The 20,923-nt window shown below is 36.4% G+C and overlaps 1 protein-coding gene across 2 annotated transcripts in view; it reads right to left on the reverse strand.

Moving 5' to 3' along the window:
* Positions 1-20,923, reverse strand: part of P4HA1 (prolyl 4-hydroxylase subunit alpha 1) — a 97,712-nt gene that overhangs the window by 42,152 nt on the left and 34,637 nt on the right. For both annotated transcript variants that reach the window (XM_006060593.4, XM_006060591.4), the window contains exon 6: positions 1,439-1,678. In XM_006060593.4, coding sequence (XP_006060655.1) covers positions 1,439-1,678 — 240 coding nt within the window. The remainder of the gene's footprint in view (positions 1-1,438; positions 1,679-20,923) is intronic.

A 20,923-nucleotide genomic window follows, 5' to 3' on the forward strand; every position in this document is an offset into this window, starting at 1 on the left:
CTGGGTGATTGGTTTATGGTGACTCTTCTGTATCTTCTTCTACTTTTAAAATTTTTTCTAAAATGAAAGAAGTATTTTTAAGTCAGGAGGAAAAAAATCACTTAAAATACTGGGGGAAAAGGGCTAACTGAATATCTCAATTTATCAATTCATTCAACTAAGAAATAACCTAATTTCAAAAGCTTATTTTCAGATGACCAATCCTTTTGAATTGTTCAACTCTCCTAACATACACATATTTACCTATTCATAAAAAGAATTTAAGTTTTAAAGCTTCATTATATACCAAAGGCCACATGACTTTTTTTAGCATACAATTCCACCACCACAGATTCTAAGTCAGTAGGTTTGGGGTGAGATCAGGAATTTTCATTTCTAATAAGCACCCAAGTAATTCTGATTATTGGCCTCTGGATCATACTTAGAGAAACACTACATCCCTGTTAAAAATACCAGTGGTAAAATCTTCATATCATATTTTCCTAATATTTAAATACGGCAATCAAATATATTTTCATTCTATTTATTTCTGTGAAATAATTTCAATCTCCGATGGAACTAGAAGATATTAAATGGAAAATCTCATGCATGTGCCCTCAGGAACACAAAACTTAAAGACTGAGAGACTGATTTCCCATAAATGCCTGATTTTCAGAAAACTGATAATACTGGAATGTTCTTAAATTTCAGGGAATTGGTCAGGGGTTGCCTCTTATCAATCTTGGGAAATTCTGCTTACAGTTTCCAGGGGCATGAACAAGAAATGACTCAGTTTGAGATGGTCTTACAAAGTAAGCTAAACTGAGCTTTGTTTGTATGACTGGAGGGTTTTGTCTGCCTAGGGAATGTTCAATGCTGGTCCCCATTTGTTTCTGATTTCAACAAACTCTAACTGAACTCTCACCTCTTTATATTCCCTGCCCTACTCCAAACCCTCAACGGATGTACCTGTAGCTTCCTACAGCTTGCATGTCCCAAATGCAGTTCCTCTGCTATTCCTGAATAAACTCATCTTTTTGAAAATTATGAGTTTGCTTCATTTTACCTTTTTATTTAGGCTGACATTTCAAATCACTATTTCCAAATAGGAAATTCACTAAACCAAAAATTTCCTTCAAAGGATACTGGTTAATATTTAATATGGCAACATGGCAAATAAACAGTTTTGACTGAGTTAGCTATGTTCGATTCAATTTTGGAGTTCCTAAGAAGTACAGAGCAGAGAAACACAGCTACTCTTATAGGTGAGAAAGATCAGTTGCCATTTATTTAGAGGATAAACAGAAAGATAAAGTATGTCTGACAGATGAGCTCTTGACTTGTGACCAAAAGTACCAAAACTGTATGACAAATATACATACTCACACATAATTATAATTAGTATATCTATATATCCCCCAATATATCCTTAACCTTGAATTAGGCCAAATTAACATACCTAGTTCAAGAAGCTTCTTTGTGAGCAAAAGCGCCTTATCCAGGTCTCCCTGCTGGTATACTGCATAGCTCAAATAATCCAGAACAGAGACTTTATCAACGGTAGAAACCTCGCCTTCATCCAGCTGCCTCAGTGCTTGTTCCATCCACAGCTCTGTATGGTAATAATCTGCTTCTGTGTAGGCCACTTTGCCCAACTCAAAACAGTCCTCAACTGTTAGAAAAGATTTGTGTTTTACTCCTATGGAAAGAAAATACAGAGAACTTCAGGAATCTTAATACTATTATGTTTATTTAGGACTATATGGCTTTCAAAGTACTATCTCACTCTCATTTGAACCTCACAACAACCTTCTGAGGTAGGAAAAGTAGGAATTACCCTAGGTTTATAAGCAAAGGAACAAAGTACACGGTAATGAAACATGGCAAGGATCACTCAGCTAATAGGTGATGTGAGACCTAGAGAATCCACGATTTCAATTATCAGTCATCACACCAAAAAAATGCACCAAGTAAACTGAAGTATGCAATTTTCCAACACATTGGGAATCACCATATGAGATATATGTAACTCTTAACCAACAACTTAGGATAAAGGGATACATGGAAGAGAGACAAACCTATTGACTCCTTCCCCTACCATTCCCCTTTTCAAAAATATTAATGATATGTAATTTACATACCATAAAGTTCACCCAGTTAAAGAATTCAACAGTTTTCACTATATTCACAGAGCTGTACAACCATCACCATGATAGGATTTTAGAACATTTTCATTACCCCAAAAAGAAACGCTGTAACCATAAGCAGTCACTACCCATTATATCTCCCCTTTCCTGCCCTATCCCTAGATACCACTAATCTACTTTCTGTATCTACTTGTCTATTCTGGCTATTGCACATAAATGGAATTGGACGACAGGTAGTCTTTTGTGACTGGACTGCTTTACTCAGCATAATGTTTTCAAGGTTCTTTTTATTGCCAAATACCAGCCCACTCCACTGTAGGACAGACTACATTTTGCTCATCAGTTGATAGACATTTGAATTGTTTCTACTTTTCTGACTTCTATGAATAATGTTACTATAAACATTCATGTACAAGTTTTAGTGTGGAAATATTTTTTCGTTACTCTTGAGTACATACACAGCAGTGAAATCGCTGGGTCTTGTGGCAACACTAAGCTTACCATGTTCAGAAACTGCCAAACTGTTTTCCAAAGTGGCTGCACCATTTTACAATTTTACAATCTTGTGTGTATGCTCATACATAAATCAATGTATGAGGGTTCCAATTTCTCTACATTCTCACCAATACTTGCTACTGCTCATCTTTTTTATTATAGCCACTGAGGATATGAAGTAGCATTTCATTGTGGTTTTTAAATTTTATTTCTCTAATGATGATGTTGAACATGTTTCTACATCCCTATTATCCATCTATATATCATCTTCAGAAAAATGTCTGTTCAAACCCTTTGTCCATTTAAAAACTTGGTTGTCTTTTTACTATTGACTAATTATGTTTCAGATGTTGTACAATCACCATTACTTTTATAAGAATAAGGAAAAGATAAAGAACTACAGAAAGATATAAATGTAAAAAATATTCTCTGAATGATAGCAACCATGTAACATTCCATTTTATAAACAGTAAATCAGATGAGTTAAGTAGAGACTTTAAGAGCCTGAGTATGTTATGCTGTTCTTTGTTTATAGCATGTTAAGTAAGCAATAGTGAGAAAATTACATCTGGACCACATATTCTGGGGGTGGGGTGGGGAAGGGAACTGCTTCTGATATAAAAACACAGGTGATCCTTGAACAACAAAGTTTGCATTGCATGGGTCCACTTATATGGGCATTTTTTTCAATAAATACATATATGTATTATAAATGTATTTTATCTTCCTTATGCTTCTCTAAATAACATTTTCTTTTCTCTAGCTTACTGTATTGTAAAAATGTAGCATACGATACATACAACATATGAATTGTGTTAATAAGCAACTGTTTAAAGTATCAGTAAGGCTTCTGATCAATAGTAGACTATTAGTAGTTAAGTCTAGGGAGAGTCAAAATTTACATGCAGATTTTCGACTGCTCAGGAGCTCAGCAGCTGCAACACCAGCATTTTTGAAGGATTAACTATTCTACCTAGAAATGCTGGATAAAATGTAAGTTATCCATTTATCTATTTGTACCATGGCCAGATTCACAGGAATTAAGCAAATTTTTTGAGGTCAAAACCAAAAAGGAACTTGAAACCTAGAGAGGTAAGTGGAGGATGAAGCTGCACCTCCTCCAGAGGCAGTCATCAGATGAGAAAACTAGAAGCATGATTTTTAACCATCAAGAAAGGGATAAAGAGGGCTTCCCTAATGGCTCAGTGGTAAAGACTCTGCCTGCCAATGTGGGAGACATGGGTTTGATCCCTGGTCCAGGAAGATCCCACATGCCGAGGGACAACTAAGCCTGTATGCCACAACGGAGTCTGTGCTCTACAGTCTGCAAGCCACAACTATTGTGCCCACGTGCTCCAACTACTGAAGCCCCAGTGCTCTAGAGCCTGTGCTCCACAATAGGAGAAGCCACCTCAATGAGAAGCCAGTGTACCGCAATTGGAGAGAAGCCCTGCTTGCCATAACTAAAGAAAAGCCTGCACAGAAATGAAGACCCAGCACAGTCAAATAAATAAAATTTTTTTAAAAGAAAGGGATAGGAGATAAAGCCTCAGGCCCATGCAAAATGACAGAACAGACCCTTGAAAAACTACATCTTCACTTAAAAAATGTGTCAAAAAAAAAAATTTGTCAGCTGGCAAAGAGAAACAACAAAAAAACTTATTTTTCTCATCCTGCACTGTAGGTAAGAAAACAATCTCTTAAGAATTCCACAGGCATGCCTTCTGGGAGGTTTCGATTTCAAATATACGCTATCTCCATGGTCTGGGAAACCAAAGCCAAGAATTTAACTTAAAGTGGTTGGAGGCTGGTAAGGTCAAAGGACATGTGGCAGAAGCAACATTTATACTCTGCAAAACACAGCCCCACCTCAGGTTTTGCAATATTCCCACACACAATCTGAAGAAATGCACACAATTCAAAATCGCAAAGCACACGATAAAACAAGCCACTATGAGCAAAATCAGCAGAAACTATTCAAAAACAGTATCAGATATCACCCAATATATTCAGATGTTATCAGATTAAGAATACAAAATAACTATAATTAAAATGTTTAAAGAATTTCTAAAAAAAAAAAAAGAAAATATGAACATGTAAGATACCCTAAAAAGACCAGGCAGATGTGAGTAGGAGAAAAAATAGAACTTCCAGAAATTATAAATATTATCAAAGAGACAAACATGTATTGCTCAGGTCAAACAGCAAGTTAGACACAACAAAAAAAGAGAATAACATACCTAGAAGAGAGAACTGAATAAATTACCATAGGATAAACTACTCAGAATGCAGCACAGAGGAGGAATATATATAAAGTGCTAGTTAAAAGATAAGGAAGAAAAACCAGGAAGACAACAGAATGTGGAAAAGGCACTATTTATAGAAATAACAGTGAACAATTTTCTAGAATTAGAATGCATGAAACCAAAGATTCAGGAAGCACAGAGACTCCTAAGCCAAAGTACATGCAAGGGATTCTCAAGGATTTGTTTCAAAGAGGAGGAGGAAAATAATTCCAAAAGAAAAGTCTGAGGTACCAAAAAAAAAAAAAAAAAGATACAGAAATTGGTATACACTTAAAGAAAAGTGAGCTATCAGATTGGCAAAAATTTCAAAGTCTGAAATTTTTTTTGTGATGCTGTGGTGAATAGGCACTCTCATGTATCACTGGTAGAAAAAAATGACAGAACCACTATGGAGGGAAATTGGAACAATATTAGCAAAATGTCCTATACATCTACTCTGAATCAGTGGCATCATTTCTAGAAAAAATATCCCAAAGATCAATTGGCAAAAAAAAAAAAAAAAAAAAATATGCACAAGGTTATTGGCAATATTATAACAGTAAAAGAGTACAAACAAAACAAGTGTCCGTATCAATGGGGCCCCAGTTAAATAAACTAGAGTAAATTCACAAAACAGAGTAACAGGTAGCTATAAAAAGAAATGAGGATTTCTACATAGCATATGAGGTAATATCTAGAGCATTATCAATAAATTAAAATACCAAAATACAGAAAGTATACTATGCTGCCTTCTCTGCTGAAGCTGAGAGGAAATAGGAATATATACACACATTTGCTTATATTTTAAAGAAGAAACAGTGGAAATGAAAAGCCTAATCAAGTGGTAGTTCATATAGGAAGAAGAAAGCAACAGGTTGGGAAGTACAGAATGATAGTAGAACTTCTGTAAGTGGATCTTATTAAGACAGTTTGGATTTTGAATGAATAAAAAAAAGTTCTGCATAACTAAAAAAAAATACGAGAGATACGAGAGACATGGTGATGGTGGTCAAAAGGTACAAACTCCCAATTATATGATAAGTCCTGGGGATGTAATGTACAGCATGTTAACTGTAGTTAATAATACTGTACTATATATTTAAAGTTGCTGCAAGAGTAGATATATTTTAAAAGAAAAAAATTTTTGTAACTATGTGATGTGATGTGATGGTGCGTGTTAACTAAACATATTGTGGTGATCATCTCGCAACACATACACACCAAGTCATACTGCGCACACAAAACTAACACAAAGTTATATGTCAATCACATCTCAATTTTTTAAAAATCTGGGTGCCTCTTTTAAATAAAAACATTAAATTTTTTAATAATAGAAGAGGACAAAGATAGGATATAAATTAAAAACTGAGCCTGTGGGGCTTTCCTGGTGGTCCAGTAGTTAAGAATCTGCCTTGCAATGCAAGGGACACGGGTTCAATGCAAGGAACACTGGTTCGATCCCTGGTCCAGGATGATCCCACAAGACGCAGAGCAACCAAGCCCATGCACCACAACTCCCGAGCCTATGCTCTAGAGCCTGTGAGCTGCAACTTCTGAGCCCACGCCCCTAGAACCTATGCTCCGCAACAAGAGAAGCCACTGCAGTGAGAAGCCTGTGTACCAAACAACGACTAGACCCTGCTCACCACAGCTAGAGAAAGCCCATGTGCAGCAACAAAGACCCACCACAGCCAAGTAAATAAATCTTAAAAAAAAAAAAAAATCCTGTGATAAATTTGCTTTTAGCGAAAAAGATATAGAAAAAGAAGAAAAAGGAAGGGGAGAAAGAAAAGGAGGGGTATATTTTCCAACTTTTGATACCAATGTTCAAACAATAAATGTGAAGCTCTCAGTGGTTTAATGTTAATGTCAAAATATCTTACTTCCTATATCAAAACAAAAAGATACAGCATGTCCATGGATTAGAAAATTGTCTTGTTAAAATGACAATGTTGCCCAAATTCTCCCCAAGATTCAAAATAAGCCTAATTAAAACTCCTACAGGCATTTTTGTAGAAGCTACCAAGGAAATTCTAAGATTTATTTGGAAATTCAAAGAATCTAGAATAGCCAAAGCAATTTTAACAAAGAACATATTTAAAGGACTTATTCACAAGCGTTTGCAAGTACGTGGAGGTACTGAAATGCTCATATACTAATGACAAGAGTACAAAATGGTACAACCATCTGGTAGTTTCTTAAAAATCAAATATATACCAATTATTTTACTTTAAAAATCAGATATATACCTACCATGCAACCCAACCAATTCACTTCAAGGTATTTAACCAAAAGAAACACATGCCTATATGTCTGATGAAAGCACAAAGGAAACAGAAAAAGGAACACAATGGGGTTTTCCTTAAAAACTTCTGATTGAATATACTTCAACAAATCAGTATATTGGCTAAAATCAGACTTAGCTCTAACCTACCCAATGATGTCAACATTTTTTTTTCAGTGCTAGCAGAAAAGGTTCATGAAAAATTAAGAAGAAATAAAATCTAGGACACATTTTGCTAGTGATTCTGTCTAGGGGATAACATGCTCTGGTCTGAGGATGTTAGATTTCAGTACAAAGCAGAGTCCTAATACGGAAGTATATGTACAGGAGGATCACATGGACCAATACAATCAAACATTCAAATCATACAACTACCTCCATTTACTATATATATATATATTTTTTTTTTTTTTGCCTCCTATTAGTCATTTATGGACAGTAACTGATTATCATGCTTGCATGCTCAGTCCCTCAGTCATGTCTGACTCTGCAACCCAATGGAGAGTTGGGTTGCAACTCTATAGCCCACCAGGCTTCTCTGTCCATGGAGTTTTCCAGGCAGGAATACTAGAGTGGGTTGCCATTTCCTCCTCCAGGACATCTTCCCAACCTAGGAATCAAACTCAAGTCTCTTCCATCTCCTGCATAGGCAGGTGGATTCTTTACCACTGTGCCACCTGGGAAGTCCATAAATGATTATCAGTGTACTACTAAAATGAAGATAAAGATCCATATTGTGACAATTACTCTCTACTTCACACTCTAATCTAGAAAAGGATACCAACAAACTAACTTATTAATAGTTTAACATGATGCAATCTCAGAAACAAAAGAAACATACTAAATTTTGACTGTAATTTTTCAGTTACAAGAACTGGAATACAGTTCTAAGACAAGCTTTACAATGCAGAAATTAAGAATGTCTTTTCTCAGGGACACACAAAAGACACAAGAGGACAGTATGCTTTTAATAAATGCAGACAGCACCAGTAAAATTTTACATGTGACCTTATATCCTAGCAATGTTATTTGAAAGCATAATGGAGACAGTAGAGGATCTTGAGCTCTTCTGCCCTGGTAAAGTATCTCTGGTTATCTTACCTATTGATCTATTCACAATTATCAAAGGCAAAATGTCTGGGAACTGTATTAAAGAAAATTAAAATGAAAGAGAAGTGATGTAGCATTTGAAAGGGAAGACTGCTTCCGAAGTAGAGAACATGAGAAGAAAAAGTAATGGACAAGAAGACAAATAAAATGACATAAGGGAAGTGATGTTGGCAGAAAAAAACCATAAAAAGCATTCATACAAAGCATGAATAGTTAAGAATTTGATGACAAAAAAAGGCAAATTCTTTCGGTTCAAAGCAAATGGCACAGATGATTGACATTAGCATCTCAAATTGAATGCAGTGAAGGAGAGGACAGGATGAACTGAGAGAGTAGCACTGACATATATATACACTACCACGTGTAAAATAGTTAACTAGTGGGAAGCTGCCCTATAATACAGGGGAGCTTGGTTCAGTGCTCTGTGATGACCTAGAGGAGTGGGGGGTGGGGAGACTAAAGCGGGAGGCGCTATATGGATACTCATATATGATTCACAATGTTGTGCAGCAGAAACTATCACAACATTGTAAAGCAATTATCTTCCAATTAAAAAAACTGAATGTAGTAACCCAAGTTTACAGTTAAAACACAAAAGTCCTTTAAATTTATTATCACAGTATAAACTATAATAATATGTGACAGTAGACAGTATAGGAAAATTTACTTAGAAATGTTTGGCTCACCCTTAAACTGCAAGATTTAATTTTAAAATTCTTAGACTTTATAGAAATACTTACTGGATAAAAACTTGATTTGTAAGGAACAAACACATTCAAAATGCACATACCTGGGAAGCTGATGTCTTGTATCAGAGGCAATATGGTACACTCACAGCTGAGAGCACTCCAGAGATGTACAGAGAATCTACTGCTTGGTGTAGTAAGCTTATCAGTTCACCAAGATAATGATGCAAATGACCAATAAGAACATTCAACTTCTACCTGAAGTAACTCAGATTTTATATATGACATATTCTATACCAAAAAAAGTGTAGAGGACATGGAGTTTTGAGGGCATTAGCTCCCTGTTGTCCCCTTTGCCTATCAAAGCGATACCACCATTCTTTTCTACTTTACCACCTCCCCCCAAAAAGTGTAATATCTCTGGAAGCTATGAATTTATTAAACAAGTTAGGGTTAGGAACAACCTGAAACTAAAGGAACAGTCCATATGAACTGTAAAGCCATCATCATCGCCAAAATACATATAACTTATCAGATTTTATATTAAAATATCAAGAAAGCATTTCAAAAGGTAGGCTCAAAAAGGAGACAGACAAAATTAATCAAGAAGTAACATCACATCAATATAAATCCACTGAAAAAAGCATTTCTCTGATTTGTGGGGGGTGAGGCAATTTAAAAAGGCAAATCATCCTTCCCTCCAGTCCTCATCCTTAAGGCTTCACATCTCAACTGCTACAATTTTAAGTCTGACAAAACTAAGTGTCAGCAAGAACATTAAGAAATGAGAACTCTCATACATTGCTGGAGGGAATATTACTGTAATTGGGTACATCTGCTCTGGAGAACAATCTGGCTACATCTAGTAAAGTCTGAGAATCTTATATCATAGAGAAACTCTTGCATGTGTGCAATGGACACAAGAAAACATAAAGAAAATGTTTGTTGGAACTTTGGCCCTGCAAAAATTGGGAATAACCTAAGCTACCACTGTCATCTCTTAAATTTTTACAACAGCCTCCTCCCTGATTTCTTTGTCTCTACCTTTGGGTCTCAAACCATTCTGTAGCCAGAATGATATCTCTAAAATGAAAATCATATAATTTCCCTGTTTAAAACTTTTCAATAACTACACATTATACTCAGAATGGTTCAAACTTCTCTACATAACTTACAAAGTTCCTCAAGAGATGGCTTCAGCTTTACCTATATAGCCTCATCTCTCACTATTCTCACACCATCCCGTGCCCCTAGTTCATGCACTTAGCTCTTAAACAAACTACTTGTTAGCTATCTGATTTAAACGTTCTCTCCTCTGTGGCCTATATACATGTTCTGTTTGGAATACTTTTTTCATACCCCCTATTTCCTGGCTAATTCCTTGTCCATTATTTCTCAAATTTTTTAACATATTCTGTCTTCCAGGAAGTCTCACTTTACACCTCTCATTTATCAAGTTCAGAATTAGATTTCTGTCTATGTGCTCCATGGTCTCCTAAGTTATCTCCACCTAGGCATTCATCATACCATAGCATAAGAATTTAAGTACCCTAAGGGCAAAAGCAGTGTTATTCATTATTGCATCTCTAATACTTATACACAATGGTTATTATGTTAAATAGATATTAAATAGATACTAAATGGCTTATATCTATTAAACAAATTATGTTTTAAACCAGAAGCAAATTAAAAAACAAGGCTATGATCTTATCACAAGTGTTGTAACAGCAGAAACAGAAAATAAAATGTGCAAATGTATACTTTTTTGGAAATCCAACTTAATGGAATTACATTACAGTTTAATGGAACGCCATGGTTAGTTTTTCCACTTGCTACTTCAATCCAAATTTAGAAAGATAAGCAAGAAAAACATCTTAAGTCATTCAACCCACTGTATTTTCTTACTGAGAAAGTCAATTTCAGTATGAAGACAGAGGTAACATATTTTATTTTTCCAACTGATAAGGACAAGAAGATAGTAATGGTATATTCACAGAGTATGACAGATGGCATTAGTAAACTATCATGTGAAGGCAGATATCAGTAACACAAGTAAAACTGGAAAATTTCAAACTTTGCAAAAATTAAACAACACACTCCACACTCTAACAGCTAACAGAAAAAAAAAAAAGAAAGAAAAGAAAAGAAATCACAGGGAAAATTAGAAAATACTTAAAAGACAAAAGAAAATGAAATTACAACATACCAAAACTTACAGGACACAATGAAGGCAGTGCTAAGGGTGAAATTTATAGTTATAACTCTTACATTAAAAAAAAGATCTCAAATCAACAGCCTAATTTTACAACTTAAGAAACTAGAAAAACAAGAACAAACAACCCAAAGCTAGCAGAAGAAAGAAAATATTGAAGCACAGAATGGAAAATAACAGATAAAATTAATGAAACCAAAAGTTGGTTCTCTAAAAAGAATTTTGTCAATAAAACTGACAATCTTTTAGCTACATGGATCAAGAAAAAAAAGCCAAATAACTAAAATTAGAAATGAAAGTGGGGATACTTCTACTGATTCTATAGAAAAACAAAGGATTATAAGAATTCTATGAAAAATTGTACACCAACAAACTGAATAACCTAGATGAAATGGACAAATCCATAAAAACACAAAACCTACCAAAAAATAGAAAATCTGAATAGACCTTTAACTAGTAAGGAAACTGCTGATGCGAAGAGCTGACTCATGATGCTGGGAAAGATTGAGGGCAGGAGAAGGGGACGAGAGAGGATGAGATGGTTGGATGGCATCACCGACTCAATGGACATGGGTTTGGGTAAACTCCGGCAGCTGGTGATGGACAGGGAGGCCTGGCATGCTGCAGTTCATGGGGTTGCAAAGAGTCGGACACGACTGAGTAACTGCACTGAACTGATCTGAGTAAGGAAACTGAATCAGTTATCAACAGTCTTCTGACAAAAGAAAAGCTCTGTTATTAACACAAATAAATGGAAAACACGTGCCATGTTCATGGATTGGAAGACTATTAGCTTCATTGGAGAGTTCTATCAAACATGAAAAAAAAAAAAAAAACTAATACCAACCCTTCTCAAACTTTTCAAAAAGACAGGAAAGAACACTTATCTCATTCTATGAGGCCAGAATCATCCTCATACCAAAGCCAGAAAAAGACACTACAAGAAAACTACAGACCAACATCACTTATGAACACTGATGCAAAAATTTTCAACAAAATACTAATAAACAGGGACTTCCCTGATGGTACGCTGGTTACAACTCTGCCCCCCTAATGCAGGAGTCCCAGATTCAACCCCTGGTCAGGGAACTAGATCCCACATGCCACAACTAAAGAGCCCATGTGCTGCAACTCAGATCTAGCAAAGCCAAATAAATAAATAATTTTTTAAAAAATGCTAGCAAACAGAATCCAGCAGCATATGATTATACACCATGATTACATGGTTACACACCATGACCAAGTGGAACTTACTCCTGTAATGCAAGGATATTTCAACATATGAATATTGATCAATATAACACACCGCATTAATGGAATAAAGGGGAAAAAACATACATATGATCATTTCAACTGATGCAAAAAAAAAAGCAACTGACAAAATTCAGTATTCTTTCATAATGAAAAAAAAACCACTCAACAAACTAGGAATAGAAGTTTAACTATCCATACTTTAACATAATAAAAGATATATTTGAAAAACCCACTCAATGGTAAAAGACTGAAAGCTTCTCCTTTGAGAATGAGAACAAGGATGCCCACTTTTGCCACTGTATTCAACTTAGTCCTTGAAGTTCTAGCCAGAGCAAATAGGCAAGAACAAGCATAAAGGTACCCAAATTGGAAAGGAAGAAGTAAAATGATCTCTATTTGCAGATACAGTTTTTTGTTTTTGCCACACCACACAGTTTGTGGGATTTTAGTTCCCCAACCAAGGATTGAACCTGCGCCCTTATCAATGAAAGCTCAGAGTCCTAGCCCCTGGACGGCCAGGACACTCCCCACAGATAACTTATCTTATACTAGAAAATCCTAAGAATGCTCCTGCAAAAACACTTGTTAGGACTAATAAATGAATTCAGCCAAGTTGCAGGATGTAAAGAAAACACACAAAAATAAGTTGCATTTCTATGTACCAATAATGAACAATATAAAAAATTACAAAAACAAATTTAAGCATAAAGTACTTAGGAATTAACTTAACCAAGGAGGTGAAAGACATACAGTGAAAACTACAAAAGCTACTGAAAGACAACATGAATAAATGAAAAACACATGCCATGTTCATGGATTGGAAGACAACATTATTAAAATGTCAGTACTACCCAAAGTGACCTGCAGATTCAATGCAAAAGACAGAAATAGAAAACTCCATCATAGAATTCATACAGAATCTCAAGGAACCCAGAATAGTCAAAGCAATCCTAAAAAAGAACAAAACTGGAAAACTCATATTTCCTGATTTCAAAACTTTATACAAAGCTACAATAATAAAGTAGTGTATAAAAAACCAATTTATAGACCAGCATAAAAACAGACTTAGAGACCAATGCAATAGAGAGCCAGAAATAAACCCTTGTATATATTGTTAAATGATTTCTGACAAGCATGGCAAGACCATTCAACGGGAAAATGACGATCTTTTCAACAAATGGTGCCAGGAAAACCAAATATTTACATGCAAAGAATGAAGCTGAACCCTTACCAAATACCACATGTAAAAATTAACTCTAAATAAATCAAGGACCTAAATATAAGATCTAAAACAGTAAAACTCTTAAAAGAAACCATAGGACAAAAGCTTCATAACACTGGATTGGGCAATGATTTCTTGTATACGACCCTAAAGGCACAGGCAACAGAAGAAAAAAAAAAAAAACCTGGACTTCGTAAAAATTTAAAATTTGGATACAAAATACAGTTATCAGTGGAGTAAAAAGGCAACCCACAGAACAGGAGAAAATATTTGTAAATCATGTGTCTCATAAGGCATTATATATAGAGAATCTCTAAAACTCAACAACAAAAAAATGAGTAACCCAATTAAATAATAGGCAAAGGACTTGAACAGATACTTCTTCAAAGACATACAGATGGCTGCTAATAAGTACATGAAAAGATGCTCAACATCAGTGATTAGGAAAATGCAAAACTGCAGTGAGATACCACCTCACATGCACTAGATTGGCTACTATCAAAAAAAAAAAGAAATAGGGAACGAAATAGCCACCCAAGACCAGGAAGCCCAGAGAGTCCCATACAAGACAAACCCAAGGAGAAACACTACAAGACACATGTTAATCGAACTAACAACAATTAAACACAGAGAGCAAATATTAAAAGCAGAAAGGGAAAAGCAACAATAACATACCAGGGGATCCCCATAAGGCTAACAGCTGATCTTTAAACAAACTAGTGGTAAAGAATCCACCTGCAATGCAAGAGATCCTGGTTCAATTCCTGGGTCAGGAAGATCCCCTGGAGAAGGGATAGGCTACCCACTCCAGTATTCCTGGCTTTCCCTTGTGGCTCAGCTGGTAAAAAAATCCGCATTCAATGCAGGAGACCTGGGTTCAATCTCTGGATTGGGACAATTCCCTGGACAAAGGAAAGTTTACCTACTCCAGTATTCTGGCCTGAAGAATTCCATGGACTGTATAGTCCATGGGGTCACAAAGAGCCGGACATGACTGAGTGACTTTCACTTTCATATAAGCCAGAACGGAATACCAGGATATATTTAAAGTGATAAAAAGCAAAAACCTACAACTGAGATTAGTCTATCCAGTAAGAATCATTCAAAGGAGAAATCAAAAGCTTTACAGACAAGCAAAAGCTAAGAGAATTCAGCACCACCAAACCAGCCCTTCAACAAATGCTAAAGGAACTTCTCTAGACAAGAAACACAGAAAAGACCTATAAAAACAAACCCAAAACAATCAAGTAAATGGTAACAGGATCACACTCATCAATAGTCACCCTGAATGTAAATGAGCTAAATGCTCCAACCAAAAGACACAGATTGGCTGAATGTATACCAAAACAAGACCCCTATATATACTGTCTACTAGAGATCCACCTCAAACCTAGGGACATGAACCAACTGAAAGTGAGGGACTGGAAAAAGATATTCCATGCAAACAGAGACCAAAAGAAAGAGGTAATAGCAACGCTCATACCAGACAAAATAGACTTTAAAATAAAGAACGTTAGAAGGGACAAAGAAGGACACTACATAATGATCAGGGGATTAATTCAAGAAGACATAATGATGATAAACACATATGCACTCAACACAAGAGCACCTCAAAACATAAGGCAAATGCTAACAAAGAGTAACACAATAATAGTGGGGGATTTTAATATCCCACTCACACCAATGAAAAGATCATCCAGACAAAAAATTAATAAGTAAACACAGGTTTTAAATGATACATTGTACCCATTGGACCTAAATGATATCTACAGGGCATTTCATCCAAAAACAATAGATTACACTATTTTCCCAAGTGCACATGGAACATTCTCCAGGACAGACCACATTCTGGGCCTCAAATCAAGCCTTGGTAAATTTATTTAAAATTGAAATCATTTCAAGCATCTTTTCTGATCATAACACTGTAAGATTAGATATCAACTATCAGTTCAGTTCAGTTAAGTCGCTCAGTCATGTCCAACTCAGTCGGGCCCCATGAATTGCAGCACGCCAGGCCTCCCTGTCCATCACCAACTCCCAGAGTTCACTCAGACTCATGTCCATCGAGTCAGTGATGCCATCCAGATACCAACTATAGGAAACACTAAAAAACACAAACACATAGTTGCTAAACAATACACTTCTGAATAACCATGAGATAACTAAAGAAATCAAAAAGGAAATCAAAATATGCCTAAAAACAAATGACAATGAAACCATGACAACTCAAAATCTATGGGATGCAGTAAAAGCAGCGTGAAGAGGGAAGTTTACAGCAATATAAGTCTACCTCAAGAAACAAGAGAGACATCAAACACACAACCTAAACTTACACCTAAAGCAACTAGAAAAAGAACAACAACAACAAAAAACCAACCCAAAGTTAGTAGAAGGAAAGAAATCATAAAGGTCAGAGCAGAAATAAGTGAAAAAGAAATGAAAGACTATAGCAAAGCTGGTCCTTTAAGAAGATAAAATTGACAAACCGTTAACCAGACTCATCAAGAAAAAAAGGGATTAAAAATCAAAACCCAAATCAATAAAATCAGAAATGAAAAAGGAGAAGTTACAACAGACAACACAGAAATACAAAGGATCCTAAGAGACTACTATGAGCAACTATATGCCAATAAATGGACAACGTGGAAGTAATGGACAAATTCTTAGAAAAGTATAACCTTCCAAACCTGAACCAGGAAGAAATAAAACATGGACAGATCAATCACAAGCATGGAACTCAAAACTGAAATAAAAAATCTCCAACAAACAAAAGCCCAGGGCGAGATGGCTTCATAGGTGAATTCTACCATAAGTTTAGAGAAGAGCTAACACTTACCCTGCTCAAACTCTTCCAGAAAAATGCAGAGGAAGGAAAACTCCCAAATTCATTCTATAAGGCCACCATCACCCTGACACCAAAACCAGACAAAGATGTCACAAGAAAAGAAAATTACAGGCCAAAAGCAATGATGAACCTGGATGCAGAAGTCCTCAAAAAAATTCTAGTGAACAGAATTCAATAATACTCTTAAAAGATCATACATCATGAATAAGTTAGCTTTATCCCAGGGATGCAAATATTCTTCAATATGCAAATAAATATGATATACCATATTAACAAATTGAAAGACAAAAATCTTACGATCATTTCAATAGATGCAGAGAAAGCCTTTGACAAAATTCAACACCAGAAGGAACAGAACTCAATATAACAAAGCCCATATACAACAAACCCACAGCAAATATCCTCAATGGTGAAAAACTGAAAGCATTTCTTCTAAAATCAGGAACAAGACAAGGATACCCACTCTCACTACTATTATTCAACATAGTTTTGGAAGTCTTAGCCACAGCAATCAGAGAAGAAAAATAAAAGGAATCCAGATTGGAAAAGAAGTAAAACTCTCACTGTTTGCAGATGACATGATTCTCTACATAGAAAACCCTAAAGATACCATCAGAAAACTATTAGAACTAATCAATGAATATAGTAAAGTCACAGGATATAAAATTAATATGCATAAATCCCTGGAATTCCTATATATTAATAATGAAAAATCAGAAAGAGAAATCAAGGAAACAATCCCACTCACCATTGCAATAAAAAGAATAAAATACTTAGGAATAAATTTACCTAAAGAGACAAAAGATCTGTATGCAGAAAACTATAAGACACTGATGAAAGAAATCAAAGATGACAAAAAAGATGGAGAGATATACAATGTTCTAGATTGAAAGAATCAATATAGTGTAAGTGACTATATGACCCAAAGCAATCTATAGATTCAATGCAATCCCTATCAAACTACCAATGGTATTTTTCACAGAACTAGAACAAATAATTTCACAATTTGTATGGAAACACAAGCGACCCTGAACAGCCAAAGTAAACTTGAGAAAGAAGAATGGAACTGCAGGAATCAACCTTCCTGACTTCATATATACTACAAAGCTACAGTCATCAAGACAGTATGGTACTGGCACAAAAACAGAAATACAGACCAATGGAACAAGATATAAAGCCTGGAGATAAATCCACGCTCCAATGGGCCTTATCTTTGACAAAGGAGGCAAAAATATACAATGGAGAAAACAGTCTCTTCAACAAGTGGTTCTGGGAAAACTGGTCAACTACGTTACTAATAGAATGAAATTAGAACACTTCCTAACTCCATACACAAAAATAAACTCAAAATAGATCAAAGACCTAAATGTAAGACCAGAAACTATAAAAATCTTAGAGGAAAACATAGGCAGAGCACACTCTAACATAAATCACAGCAAGATCTTCTATGACCCACCACCTAGAGGAAACGAAATAAAAACAAAAATAAACAATTGGGACCTAATTAAAATTTAAAATTTTGCACAACAAAGGAAATTATAAGCAAGGTGAAAAGACAACACACCCTCAGAATGGGAGAAAATAACAGCAAACTTAATGACTGACAAAGAATTAATCTCAATACCAGAAAAACAAACCACCCAATCAAAAAGTAGGCAGAAGACCTAAACAGACATTTCTCCAAAGAAGACATACAGATGACTAATAAATACATGAAACATGCTCAACACTGCTCATCATTAGAGGAATGCAAATTAAAATTATAATGAGGTATCACCTCTCATTGGTCAGAATGGCCATCAAAACATCTACAAACAATAAATGCTGTTTGATGTGGAGAAAACGGAACTCTCTTATACTCCTGGTGGGAATACAAATTGATATAACCACTTGGAGAACAGTACAGAGATTCCTTTAAAAACTAGGAAAAAACTAACATATGACCCAGCAATCCCATTACTGGGCATTTACACTACGACGACGACGACGACGACGACATCACTTCAGTCGTGTCTGACTCTGTGCGACCCCAGAGACGGCAGCCCACCAGGCTCCCCCGTCCCTGGGATTCTCCAGGCAAGAACACTGGAGTGGGTTGCCATTTCCTTCTCCAATGCATGAAAGTGAAAAGTGAAAGTGAAATCGCTCAGTGTGTCCGACTCTTAGCGAACCATGGACTGCAGCCCACCAGGCTCCTCCGTCCATGGGATTTTCCAGACAAGAGTACTGGAGTGGGATGCCATTGCCTTCTCCGAAGGAAACCATAACTGAAAAGGACACATGTACCCCCGTGTCACTGCAGCACCATTTACAATAGCTAGGACATGGGGGTGACATTGAAAGATGACATGGATATACACCAAAAGATAGGACACTGAAAGATGAACTCCCCAGGTTGGTAGGTGCCCAATATGCTATTGGAGATCAGTGAGAAATAACCCCAGAGAGAACGAAGACACAGAGCCAAAGCAAAACAACACCCAGTTGTGGATGGGACTGGTGATGGAAGTTAAGTCTGATGCTGTAAAGAACAATACTGCATAGGAAACTGGAATATTAGGTGCATGACTCAAGGCAAATTGGAAGTGGTCAAACAGGAGATGGCAAGAGTGAACGCTGGCATTTTAGGAATCAGTGAACTAAAATGGGTGAATTTAACTCAGATGACCATTATATCGACTACTGTGGGCAAGAATCCCTTAGAAGAAATGGAGTAGCCATCATAGTCAAAAAAGAGTCCAAAATGCAGTACTTGGGTGCAACTTCAAAAACGACAGAATGATCCCCGTTTGTTTCCAAGGCAAACTATTCAATATCACAATAATCCAAGTCTATTCCCCGAAAAGTAATGCTGAAGAAGCTGAACGGTTCTATGAAGACCTACAAGAACTTCTAGTTCAGTTCAGTTCAGTCGCTCAGTCATGTCTGACTCTTTGTGACCCCATGAATTGCAGCACGCCAGGCCTCCCTGTCCATCACCAACTCCCAGAGTTCATGAGATTCACATCCATCGAGTCAGTGATGCCATCCAGCCATCTCATCCTCTGTCGCCCCCTTCTCCTCTTGCCCTCAATCCCTCCCAGCATCAGAGTCTTTTCCAATGAGTCAACTCTTCACATGAGGTGGCCAAAGTACTGGAGTTTCAGCTTCAGCATCATTCCCTCCAAAGAAATCCCAGGGCTGATCTCCTTCAGAATGGACTGGTTGGATCTCCTTGCAGTCCAAGGGACTCTTAAGAGTCTTCTCCAACACCACAGTTCAAAAGCATCAATTCTTCAGCGCTCAGCCTTCTTCACAGTCCAACTCTCACATCCATACATGACCACAGGAAAAACCATAGCCTTGACTAGATGAACCTTTGTTGGCAAAGTAATGTCTCTGCTTTTGAATATGCTATCTAGGTTGGTCATAACTTTCCTTCCAAGGAGTAAGCGTCTTTTAATTTCTAGAACTAACACCAAAAAAAGATGTCCTTTGCATCACAGGGGACTGGAATGCAAAAGTAGGAAGTCGAGAGATACCGGGAGTAACAAGGCAAATTTGGCCTTAAGAATCCAAAAAGAAGCAGGGCAAAGGCTAATAGAGTTTTGCCAAGAGAACACACTGGTCATAGCAAACACCCTCTTCCAACAACACAAAAGACAACTCTACATATGGACATCACCAGATGGTCAATACTGACATCAGACTGATTATATTCTTTGCAGCCAAAGATGGAGGAACTCTATACAGTCAGAAAAACAAGACGAGGAGCTGACTGTGGCTCAGACCATGAACTCCTTATTGCCAAATTCAGACTTAAATTGAAGAAAGTAGGGAAAACCACTAGGCAATTCAGGTATGACCTAAATCAAATCCCTTACAATTATACAGTGGAAGTAACAAATAGATTCAAGGGATTAGATCTAATAGACAGAGTGCCTTAAGAACTATGGATGGAGGTTTGTGACATTATACAGGAAGCACTGATCAAGACCATCCCCAAGAAAAATAAATACAAAAAGGCAAAATGGTTGTCTGAGGAGGTCTTACAAATAGCTGAGAAAAGAAGAGAAGTGAAAGGCAAAGGAGAAAAGGAAAGATATACCCATCTGAATGCAAAGTTCCAAGGAATAGCAAGGAGAGATAAGAAAGCCTTCCTCAGTGATCAATGCAAAGAAATAGAGAAAAACAATAGAATGGAAAAGACTCGAAAAAAATTAGAGATACCAAGGGAACATTGCATGCAAAGATGGGCTCGACAGAAATGGTATGGACCTAAAAGAAACAGAAGATATTAAGAAGAGGTAGCAAGAATACACAGAAGAAGTATACAAAAAAGATCTTAATGACCCAGATAACCATGATGGTGTGATCACCCACCTAGAGCCAGACATCCTGGAATGCGAAGTCAAGTGGGCCTTA

Source organism: Bubalus bubalis, chromosome 4 (genome assembly GCF_019923935.1).
Source record: "Bubalus bubalis isolate 160015118507 breed Murrah chromosome 4, NDDB_SH_1, whole genome shotgun sequence".
NCBI lineage: Eukaryota > Metazoa > Chordata > Mammalia > Artiodactyla > Bovidae > Bubalus > Bubalus bubalis.